At 44.9% G+C, this 12025-nt stretch overlaps 1 protein-coding gene across 2 annotated transcripts in view; it reads right to left on the reverse strand.

Moving 5' to 3' along the window:
• Window positions 1-12025, reverse strand: part of CNTNAP2 (contactin associated protein 2) — a 1988831-nt gene that overhangs the window by 267325 nt on the left and 1709481 nt on the right. For both annotated transcript variants that reach the window (XM_075586746.1, XM_075586748.1), the window contains one exon: window positions 10215-10342. In XM_075586746.1, coding sequence (XP_075442861.1) covers window positions 10215-10342 — 128 coding nt within the window. The remainder of the gene's footprint in view (window positions 1-10214; window positions 10343-12025) is intronic.

Here is a 12025-nt window from a genome sequence, read left to right on the forward strand (position 1 = left end):
CAAATACATTATTGCTCTATCCATTTTATTTGGTATGCAATACACTGATACACTGATACCTGAAGTTTAATAACTGAATATTGTCTAACAACATATTGTCTAACAATGTCTAGCATGTACTTCATTTTTCTAGGGCCTGTGCTACTGTAGCTCAGTCTGAAATGCTTTTATTGAATCTCTAAAGCAACAGAAATCATAAGGAAACAGAGAAGCTTACCCTGTTTATATGGAGATCGTGATATACCAACGAAAAACAATCCTGTTAATTGTTCCATTTGATGAGCAAGCCCATCAAACGTAATATTAATATTCACAGCGTTTCCTATGATTTATTACTATTGATATAATAATAAGTCTGGTTTCATTCATGTTAGTGGGGCTAATGGCATTAACAGCAGAGTCCCATCTGTTAAGTGTTACACTTGTATGTGGCTGCTATTATCACAAAGTATGATTACCAGGTTTCTCTCATTCACTACAAAGAACCTCGGTGTTAACTTCTTTTCCAGTATCATGTAAAATCATTACTCATTGCAAAAACTGAATATCTATTTAATAATGTAACATCCTTTTAGTCCAGATCATCCAGTCTTGCATATTAATTGCTATTACAGTTGGACGGCTTTAAGCACCGAACTTGTCATAATTGTGAAATAAATTTACTCGGGTTAAAAAAATAAATGTATTTATATATATTTTCACAGTGTAGTAGTGTAGGACCTGCATTAATTTTGGTTTACCTTGACGTGGTATGCAGGCTTATGATGCTTTGGCCAAAGGTTTAACTAAATAACCAAGTAATTATTATTATTACTGAAGTATTTAAACTTTATACTTATTACTATACTAGCTTTTGTGCCCGGCTTTGCCCGGGGAATGTAATATTGAATACATGTCCCCGCCCCCTCCCCCCTCCCGCTGCCGGCACATCTCCCCGCCCCCGCCCTCCCACTGCTGGATGTAGTGCGAGGTGAGATTTGTCTGTGTGTCTGTGTCTGTCTGTGTGTGTCTGTCTGTGTGTGTGTCTCCCCTTGCTGCCGGCACATCTCCCCGCTCCTCCTCCCCCGTTGGAACATCTCCCCCTGCTGGCGGCACATGTCCCCCCCCCACCCGCCCCACTGGTACATCTCCCCCCGATAGCTGTAACCCCTCCCCCCACTGGCACATCTCCCCCGCACATCTCACATCACACACACACAGCCCCGATCGAGGCATGGACAAGCCCCATCCCTTAGTAGCTACGCCCCCCCCACACCCCGCTCCTGCTCTAACAGATTTGATGGACAGCCGAGGGAAACTTAGAATGTCCATAATTTTGGAGGTGAGTCACATTGGAAGCTCAAAATAGTTGTGTTGACCTACAAATCCGCAGCAGAAAGTCCAGTGAAAGTTTTGTTGTCCTACGTGGTGCCGTTTGTGAGATTTCGATGCTTCGAACATACAAAGAAACAAACAAACAAACGAAATCCAACTTAGAATTATAGTATAGATATGATTTGTCAATTGGATGTAGCATTGGGCACCCCTGTCTTTTGTTTTATACATTTGCCATGCTCAGTAGCACTCTTTTTGACATAAATATATATTAAGGATGTGGTGGGTGTAGGAGTTTGAGCAAGCTGGGAATGTGTGTGTTAATCGATTTCTGACTGGCAACAGTTGTATGGAGGTAGGTGGCACCTCACCCGAGAGCTTACTCCTTCTCACCTTTTTAACTTGGGAGGTCTTTTCACTTTGCTGCAAGAACAGGATCTACTATGGTTCTTTCCCCTCATATAGAAGTAAAAGGAAGGGTTCACAGTGTAGTGTAGGACCTGCATTAGTTTTGGTTATACCTTGACGTTTGGTATGCAGGCTTACGACGCTTTGACCAAAGGGTTTAACGAAATAACCAAGTAATTATTATTATTATCATTATTATTATTATTGAAGTATTTAAACTTTATACTTATTACCTGTAAACGGACGTTCACAGAGGTACACAATTGGAGACTTTATAAGGTGAAATTATAATAAGGCTTTATTGTGCCTTTTCCTTTTCATCAGGAAATCATCCAAACTCGGGGGGGGGGGGGGGGAGGGGGGGACAAAAGCTTCTATTCACTTGGGAGTATTTCTAGTGAAAATACCATGAAATTAATTCACAACTCCCTAAGTCAAGCATGTCTCGCAGCCCCAAAACATATAGCATGAAATAAGCAGATATAAGCAGTCTCTTAATAATGAAAGTCTTATCTGTTCCTTGGAGGGAAAATCTTCTCTGGTTAAGCTCCCTTCCCTCAGGGTGTGTCAGCATTCAGGTTCAGAAGTTTTCCCTATGTCTTGTAATCAGCTATGCTGGGCAAAGCTCAAGACCGGTCAGCTCCAGAGATGTGTGTTCTCTTGGTCAGTCTCTCCTGGGAGACTCAAGAACACTGCTCTGTCTCTCCAAAGGTCAGCTCTCATTCAGAGCTAAGGAGTCACTTCCTGTCTCAACAGAAAGGCTTTTGTAAGCAGTCTAAATCAGGCAGGTGGTGTTTATTAATTGACTACCAGCAGTTAACCACCACACTGCTAGATTAAAGGCACATTACTTGAACATGGATTAGTCCCCTGTTACATTACCATATATGTTTTGTCAATTGGATGTAGAATTGGCACCCCTGTCTTTTATTGAATACATTTGTCACGCTCTGTAGCACTCTTTTTGACATAAATATATATTCATGATGTGGTGGGTGTAGGAGTTTGAGCTAGCTGGGAATGTGTGTGTTAGTGGGGCTAATGGCATTAACAGCAGAGTCCCATCTGTTAAGTGTTACTTGTATGTGGCTGCTATTATGTTTTATATTTCATCACAAAGTATGATTGCCAGGTTTCTATCATTCACTACAAAGAACCTCGGTGTTAACTTATTTTCCAGTATCATGTAAAATCATAACTCATTGCAAAAACTGAATATCTATTTAATAATGTAACATCCTTTTAGTCCGGATCATCCAGTCTTGCATATTAATTGCTATTACAGTTGGACGGCTTTAAGCACCGAACTTGTCATAATTGTGCAATAAATTTACTCTTGGGTTAAAAAATAAATATATTGGAAGGTGAGTTTAACAATATTTGACACTATTTTCAAAATGAGCCAAAAGGATTATAGATTTGTTAGAAACTGTAAGGATGCAGGAGTCACGCCGCGCACGGCGTGCTCCTTACTCACCCGCGGCTCTGCCTGGGCCTCCCGCGGCTCGCATGGACTCCTTCCCCATGGCGCCGAGCTCCGGTCCTCCTATGCACGCACGCACACGTCAAGTCTCTTCTTCTGCCCTCGGTTTAGGGCGTGGGCCCGCGCACGCAGCTACAGACGCTGCCACATGGAGGCGCGGCCACACAGGGGCGCACCAACCTTTTAAAGACGCAGTACCCTTTTTCAATGCCACAATACAATTCACCAATGCTTCTAGGATTTACAGCTCCTCCTCCAGGAACTCATCTAGACCTATCCCTGTCTCAGCCTGGCCCATTCACACCCCCCCACCTTGCTACTCGGCTATTGGTTCCTCATACCTACATATACCCTCCAGATTCATTAACTCGTCGGCTGAGCATAGAACCAGTTGTTCTCATCACTCTCTGCCTCCCTAGTTCTGTTTCACAGATTCCTCGTGTACCGGACCGGCTTCTGCTACGTCTTCCTGCACCTCTGGCATTCCGAACTCGGCATACGGCATCACGACTCTCCCTCTCTGGCATTCCGATTCTGGCTTACGGTAAATGATAACGTCTCTCTCTCTAACCCCGGACTTGGCTACCGCACCCTCTACTATCCTTATCTCTCCTACCCCAATCCCGGAATCCCAGACCACTCTTCAATCAAGACGTGCCCTCGTGGCTGTGGGTGGCGTAATAATCTTTCCCACCTCAGCACCGCGGTCCCGTCTCGTTTGTGGTGAGCACACCCTGACATTATGCTCAGCCCAACAAACATGGACCCCGCTGAGGTGGAGCGCACTATTAATGCACATACTGCCCTTTTTACCAGACTAGAGACTTATCTGGAACAATCGGATAGATGGACGGATACGTTGCAGCAAAGTGTTCACTCCCTTACGGTTCAAGTTTGATCTCTCACACGGCAACTTTCAACCGGAGCTTCCCCTACACCTGCAACTACCTTTCCAACTCCTCCGTTTGCCCTGGAACCTCATATTACACCTCCCAAACACTATGGTGGGGATCCCCAAGGATATAGGGGCTTCCTTAACCAATGCTTCATCCAATTTCGGCTCTCTCCCTCTCGTTTTGTCTCTTCTGTTTCCAGAGTCGCATATATCCTGGCTCTTCTCACCGACCAGGCACTGGCATGGGCCTCTCCCATCTGGGAACAACAAGGGCCTCTCACACAGGACATCGATCTCTTCGTCGAGGAGTTCAGAAGAGTCTTCGATACCCCTGCACGGAAATTAACGGCAGCTTCGGCTCTTCCTCACATAACCCAGGGGGATCGTACCGTCGCCGGGTATGCCGTAGAGTTCCGCACTCTTGCTGGTGAGACGGGTTGGAATAATGAAGCACTATCTTCTGCGTTTTGGCAAGGTCTGTCTGAATCCCTGAAGGTTGAGCTCGCTGCACGTGATCGTCCTACTGATTTAGAGGAGTTAATCGCCCTGGCTTTTCGAGTAGATCAGCGTATACTGGAATGGTGATACGAACGTTCTCGTTACCGACAACGGGTGTCAAGAAACCTTGCTCCTTCCTTCATCCCTCCGTCACCTCCTTCCGAGAACATTCCGGAACCAATGCAGTTGGGGGGCAACAAGCATTCTCCTGCCGAGAAACAACGTCGGCGCAATGCCGGCCTCTGCATGTACTGTGGCAACTGCAGTCACACATTACCCCGGTGTCCTCACAAGCCGGGAAACGCCAACTCCCAATGAGATCCCGGAGAGTTTCGTTGGGAATTCTTACCCTTTCTCCCATTGTCAGGGACGTACTCCCCACCAGGATAATGTTGCCTATAACACTGTCCGGAGAGGGGCTTCACGCTCAAGCGCGAGTGTTCATTGATTCCGGGTCCGCTGGTAACTTCATCGATGAGACTTTCGCTAGGCGAAATAATATTTCACTTATCACCAAGAAGACGCCAGTAGGTCTGGAGGCCATTGACGGTCGACCTCTACAGTCGGCATTTATCACGTTACAGATGGTGTCTCTCCTACTGCGGTTCATCGATCTCCATACGGAGTTCATTACTCTCGATGTGATCCACTCTCCCTCTGCTGAGCTGATTTTGGGTCTTCCTTGGCTTCAACTCCATAATCCTCGCATCGACTGGACGGATCGGGAACCCATTCAGTGGGCCACTTCGTGTGCCAAGAACTGTACCAGGATTTTCCAGAGCATTGGTGGGTTGTCTACCCTGCCAGAGAAGATCGACTCTCTACCTTCTGTGTACTGGGAATTCCGTGATGTGTTCGACAAGGCACGTTCCGAGATACTACCTCCGCACCGTTCTTTCGATTGCCCCATTGATCTACTTCCTGGAGCACCTCTTCCCAGAGGACGATCTTATCCGCTCTCTCTCCCAGAGACGAAAGCCATGAGCACTTACATCGCTGAAAATTTAGAGAGGGGTTTCATTAGAAAATCTTCCTCTCCAGTTGGTGCAGGTTTCTTCTTCGTCAAAAAGAAAGACGGTTCTCTCCGTCCATGCATTGACTACCGGGGTTTGAATAACATCACGCGCAAGAATCGCTACCCTCTACCCTTGATTCCGGAACTATTTGACCATCTCCAGGGAGCTACTATCTTTTCTAAATTGGATCTGAGAGGTGCCTACAATTTAGTAAGGATACGAGAGGGGGACGAGTGGAAGACTGCTTTTAACACCCATGATGGCCACTACGAATACCTGGTGATGCCGTTCGGTCTGTGCAACGCACCAGCAGTTTTCCAGGATTTTGTTAACGAGATTTTTCGGGACATTCTTAACAAATTTCTTATTGTTTACCTAGATGACATCCTTATATTTTCTCAAACCACTCAAGAACACATCAAACACGTTCAACAGGTGCTGTTACGCCTTCGGGAGAACCATCTCTTTGCGAAATTGGAAAAATGCCAGTTCCCTCTCAAATCGGTGGCGTTTTTGGGTTACGTTATTTCTGATTCCGGTTTCAATATGGATCCTGAGATACTTAAGGCGATTTTGGACTGGCCTCGCCCGACCACTCTCAAAGCCGTGCAACGCTTCCTAGGATTTGCAAACTATTATCGACGTTTCATCTTTTCCTCTACAGTATCTCCCATAACTGATCTCACTAAGAAAGGTGCAGATCCTTCATCATGGTCTGAAACCGCCATACAGGCATTTGATCTGCTAAAAAGAGGTTTTGTGTCTGCGCCCATTCTCACACATCCAGATCCTAAACTTCCATTTACCTTGGAGGTAGATGCTTCTGACATCGGGGCTGGGGCTGTTCTGTCCCAGAGGACATCTCCCTTAGCCAGACTGCACCCATGCGCCTTCTTTTCAAAGAAATTTTCATCCGCAGAACAGAACTACGATGTTGGGAACCGGGAACTTTTGGCGATCAAATTGGCATTAGAGGAGTGGAGACATTTCTTAGAAGGTACAGAGACACCCATAACCATTCTTATAGACCATAAGAACCTTCTCTACCTAGAAGGGGCACATCGTTTGAACTCTCGGCAAGCCCGCTGGGCATTATTTTTTTCACGATTCAATTTTCTCATCTCCTTCATTCCTGGCTCCAAGAATCTTAAAGCGGACGCCCTCTCCCGACAGTTCCTTGCAGAGGACAAATCTGAAGAACAGCTAGAGACTATCATTCCTTCTAGATGTATCCTGTCCGCCAACTCCTTTGATATTATGGGCAAGATTCAATCCGAGCAATCCCAGATTCCTATAGGGCTCAAGGTTCCGGAGGGAAGACTCTACACGGCATTCCAACACCGCAAAAAGGTTCTCGAATGGTGTCATTCTTCTAAATCTGCAGGACATCCGGGGATACGGAAGACCAACGACCTCGTTCAACGCACCTTCTGGTGGCCAGAGAGGGCTAAGGATGTAGAGGAGTTTGTCAAAGCGTGTGGCACTTGCGCTCGCAACAAGGTACCTCGGGTCAAACCAGCAGGCCTTCTTCTTCCTTTACCCATTCCAGACCGTCCCTGGAACCATATTTTTATGGACTTCATTTTAGAGCTTCCAGACTCCAAGGGGAAGAATACGATTCTTGTGGTCATTGATCGTTTTTCCAAACAGACGCACCTTGTTCCTTTGAGCGGTCTTCCGAATTCCTCCCGCCTTGTGGATGTCTTCATTCAGGAGATTTTTCGTCTTCACGGGGTGCCAGCAACCATTGTTTCGGATCGTGGATCTCAATTTGTATCAAGGATTTCACTTCAATTCTCTTCAGGATACCACCCACAGACCAATGGGCAGACGGAGAGGGCCAACCAAAACCTGGAACAGTATCTTCGATGTTTTATAACCGATACGCAGGAGGATTGGGTGGATCTGCTTCCCTGGGCCGAGTTTGCTCTTAACTCTCTTCGCAATGATTCCACTCAAGAATAACCATTTTTTATTAATTGTGGCTTTCATCCTTCCCATTTACCCTTCTCCTCCCTATCCTCAGGAGTACCAGCGGTGGACAAGCGCATCTCCCGGCTGAAAGACTTATGGACAAGGATTCAGGAGAACTTAAAGGTAGCCACAGGGAGACAGAAACTCCAGGCAGATCGTCTTCGACGTCAAGTACCGGAGTTTGCTCCAGGAGACAAGGTGTGGCTTTCTTCCAGGAATATCCGACTAAAGGTTCCTACCATGAAGCTTGCTCCCAAGTTCCTCGGTCCCTTCCCCGTGGTTAGGAGGGTTAATCCTGTGGCTTACCATCTACGCCTTCCACCTTCGATGAAAATACCTTCGGTCTTCCATGTATCTTTACTTAAACCAGTATTTCAGAGTCCTCGCTTTTCCAAGAATACTTCTCCTCCACTTCCTCTTATGATTCAGGGTCAACAGGAGTACGAGGTCCAGTTTATCTTGGATTCTAGGATTTCCAGAGGAGGAGTACAATATCTGGTTCACTGGAAGGGGTTCGGACCTGAAGAACGTTCATGGATTTCCCACCGGGATCTTCACGCACCTCGCCTTCTTCAGGCTTTTCATCGTAGGAATCCCTCCAAGCCTTGTCATGGACGCCCGGAGGTCGCCCCTGAAGGGGGGGGGGGGTACTGTAAGGATGCAGGAGTCACGCCGCGCACGGCGTGCTCCTTACTCACCCGCGGCTCTGCTTGGGCCTCCCGCGGCTCGCATGGACTCCTTCCCCATGGCGCCGAGCTCCGGTCCTCCTATGCGCGCGCGCGCACGTCAAGTCTCCTCTTCTGCCCTCGGTTCAGGGCGTGGGCCCGCGCACGCAGCTACAGACGCTGCCACATGGAGGCGCGGCCACACAGGGGCGTACCAACCTTTTAAAGACGCAGTACCCTTTTTCAATGCCACAATACAATTCACCAATGCTTCTAGGATTTACAGCTCCTCCTCCAGGAACTCATCTAGACCTATCCCTGTCTCAGCCTGGTCCATTCACACACCCCCACCTTGCTACTCGGCTATTAGTTCCTCATACCTACATATACCCTTCAGATTCATTAACTCGTCGGCTGAGCATAGAACCAGTTGTTCTCATCACTCTCTGCCTCCCTAGTTCTGTTTCACAGATTCCTCGTGTACCGGACCGGCTTCTGCTACGTCTTCCTGCACCTCTGGCATTCCGAACTCGGCATACGGCATCACGACTCTCCCTCTATGGCATTCCGATTCTGGCTTACGGTAAATGATAACGTCTCTCTCTCTAACCCCGGACTTGGCTACCGCACCCTCTACTATCCGTACCTCTCCTACCCCGATCCCGGAATCCCAGACCACTCTTCAATCAAGACGTGCCTTCGTGGCTGTGGGTGGCGTAATAATCTTTCCCACCTCAGCACCGCGGTCCCGTCTCGTTTGTGGTGAGCACATCCTGACAGAAACATATTTTCTTGCCATTTACTGTATATAATGGTTCTGCAGAACTATTTGCAGGAAGTATAGACCTATTTAATTATTGCTGAATACCTGCATGGCAAAGGAGACCAAAGTTGCTAAAGGAAGAGAAATGTGACGCCATTTTGTAGCGCTGGCCTACTTTGTGCTACCACTATGGAGTACTCTTGAAGAAGTAAAATGGATGTGTAACACAACGGCAAGACCCACAGAGGGCTGTTACTGTCTTAACAAGATGCTAACCTACAGTAAGTTACTGACTTTTTAAGTATTAACGTGTAGCTTGAAAGGTCAATAACTCTACATTAAGTTCTGTTTTCGTCCAGAAAGGGCATTGCGTTAACTGTAACGGACGTTAATGCTAATAAAATACAAAAGAAGTGTTTCCCCACCCCCAACAACTAATATCCACAATGTTCCCCCACCCCCAACAGCTTATATCCACAAAGGTTCCCCCACCCTCAACAGCTTATATCCACAAAGGTTCCCCCACCCCTAACAGCTTATATCTACAAAGGTCCATTAAAATGAACACAGAGCTTTAACTTGGCAATGGTTGTCATAGCTAAACTTGGCTATGCTCACATACGGACCCTGAAATAGGGCTTTTATAGGAACTAAATGTTTGTAACACCACAGTTACTGTAGGTATGATTTAACCAACACAGAGTTATTTACCATGTTAATGATCCTTTACTCCCTTTTTTAACTTTAGTTAAACACCTATTTCAGAGTCTGGATGGGAGTAACGCCACCTTTAGGTAAGGCATGCTTGACGCCATGTTATTGGAAGATAACGCTAACTCAACATGGCGTTAAGCCTTTTGCCTTTGAGTTCAATTACAGCTGTTGTTCTTGCATGTAAATTAGCTTTGTGGATATGCATTAACCTCAAGGACAATAACAGCCATGGTTGATTTTGGTAACCAGACGTTGTGAACACTGAGTTACAGTTACAGAGATCTGTGAAACTGAGCCATAGTCTTTGGTGGTAAACTGGACTCCAACTCTTAAATAAACTCTGTATCTTTGATGTACTATTCTCCAAATTTTCTCTAGAACATGTTAACGAAACATTCATAATATCTACGGTTATGCATGACTATTGTGCCACACTCCAGTCACCATGAGCACCTTTTAAGAAAGATTATTTGTAGGTACTTACGGTCTCCTTGACAGCGCAGAGAATCAACAGTCAACTTAGCTTCAGACGAAGATCGATATGTGTCTCCAACAACCACTTGACTGACTGGCAGGTGATCTTTGTAGGACAAGAATCCAGCATCTTTCCTCCTAATTCCCAAAAGATGCAAAAGAGACAAAAGTCAACTACTTTGTTCATATAAAAGTCTGATACTGTGAAACTTGCATTTAAAAAAAAAAGTGAACAATTAAGCAGTAACCAAAAAGTATGCTATCATAACTGATTTATGTATACACATGGTTACCTGCTATTCTCTTGAAAGTTTGTTACACTGTATTCAAACTAATGTTGTGGTACTTTCAAACGTACCAACTTTCCAAGTAGCAGTTTTTTTCATGTTCCTGTTATGACAGTCATAACATATGGGGTCATTTTCCCTCCAGCAGAGGTAAAAGAGAATTTTATCAGGTAGTGTTAAGACATGCATACTGGTCATGCCGTGACAAGGCTGCAGGCTTATAACGCTTTTGCCAAAGGGTTTAACTAAATGACCCTTACTCACGAGAATATCAGCACTGAAGTATTGCAGTATGTATTTTGTCACATTGGATGTAGCATTGGGCATTTTTGTCTTTTGTTGTATGCATTTGGCCATGCTCAGTAGCTCTCCTTTTTGACACTATATATATATGCTTTCTAAATGATTGGTGGGTTTTGGGGTTCTTGAGCTTGCTAGGATATTGTATGTTTATTATCATATCATGTCCTATTTACAAAAGTCCATCAACCCCTTCAGTGCCCTATGGATGTATAACGTACTGTACGCTATGAAAGCCTGCATCTGGAGGCCCTTATGATGTATGTTGTATGTTCTGTACTCTGTCTTCCCCTGCTACAGGTCACGGTCATTGGCAGGTTTTTTGGTGTTTTTCTACGGTGTTTTACATTTTGTATCTTGACAAAGGCCCTGATGGGGCCAAAACATTGATTTATGATGGGAGTAATCCGTCGGTGAGTGCTTTGTTAATATAGACCTATCATATACACACACACATTGTGTGTGTACATACATATATAAAGTCATTTGTGAAGCTCATTGATCTTGTGGGATGAATGTTGATGCGAAGTCCAAATTTAAAGTGAAATATTAACACAACCTTAGCGCTATGTAAAAAAAAAGTTACAACGTTATACAGTCACTTGATGATGGTGATAGCCTGAATGTTCACACCGCATATTTTTATGTGGGAATCCGTGAGTGAATTTCCAATTGTTTGTTGTCTATGTTTTTTTTTATAGTAAAGGTATTTCAATGGTATTGTCCTATGGCTAATTGTCATTTCTATTTCATATAACGTGTGATCATTCCAAATCCTCACTTCAAACCGTTCAAAATCAAGGTTATATTAAGTTGAGTAACATTGGTGTATTTAGCCCTACAAAATAGAAGTGATGCATCTTTGCACTGTGGCTGTGTTTCACAGGTGTAGGTGAATTAATATCACAGGTGTACAGTATGTGCTAACATCCACACACGGCATTTATAAGTGGTAAGAAGGGATTTATTTATAGTATAATATATAAAGAACACATGGAGCTCTTATCCTAGATAGAATATACAAGTATCTGGGTAAAGTGTTTAAGAATACACCCCGTATAGAGGTGTCCAAATGTATCCAGAAGGGTGCAATATAAGGTGAATAATAACAAAGATTGTATCAATAAATTTATTGAAGCACGACTGTATTATTTTCTCTTTATATCCATTGGAGAAAAACAACATCAACCAAAGTTCCAGCGCCAAGGAAGACTATCTTTTTTGTAAAGTTCAA

The sequence above is a fragment of the Ascaphus truei genome, chromosome 2 (assembly GCF_040206685.1).
Source record: "Ascaphus truei isolate aAscTru1 chromosome 2, aAscTru1.hap1, whole genome shotgun sequence".
Taxonomy (NCBI): Eukaryota; Metazoa; Chordata; class Amphibia; order Anura; family Ascaphidae; genus Ascaphus; species Ascaphus truei.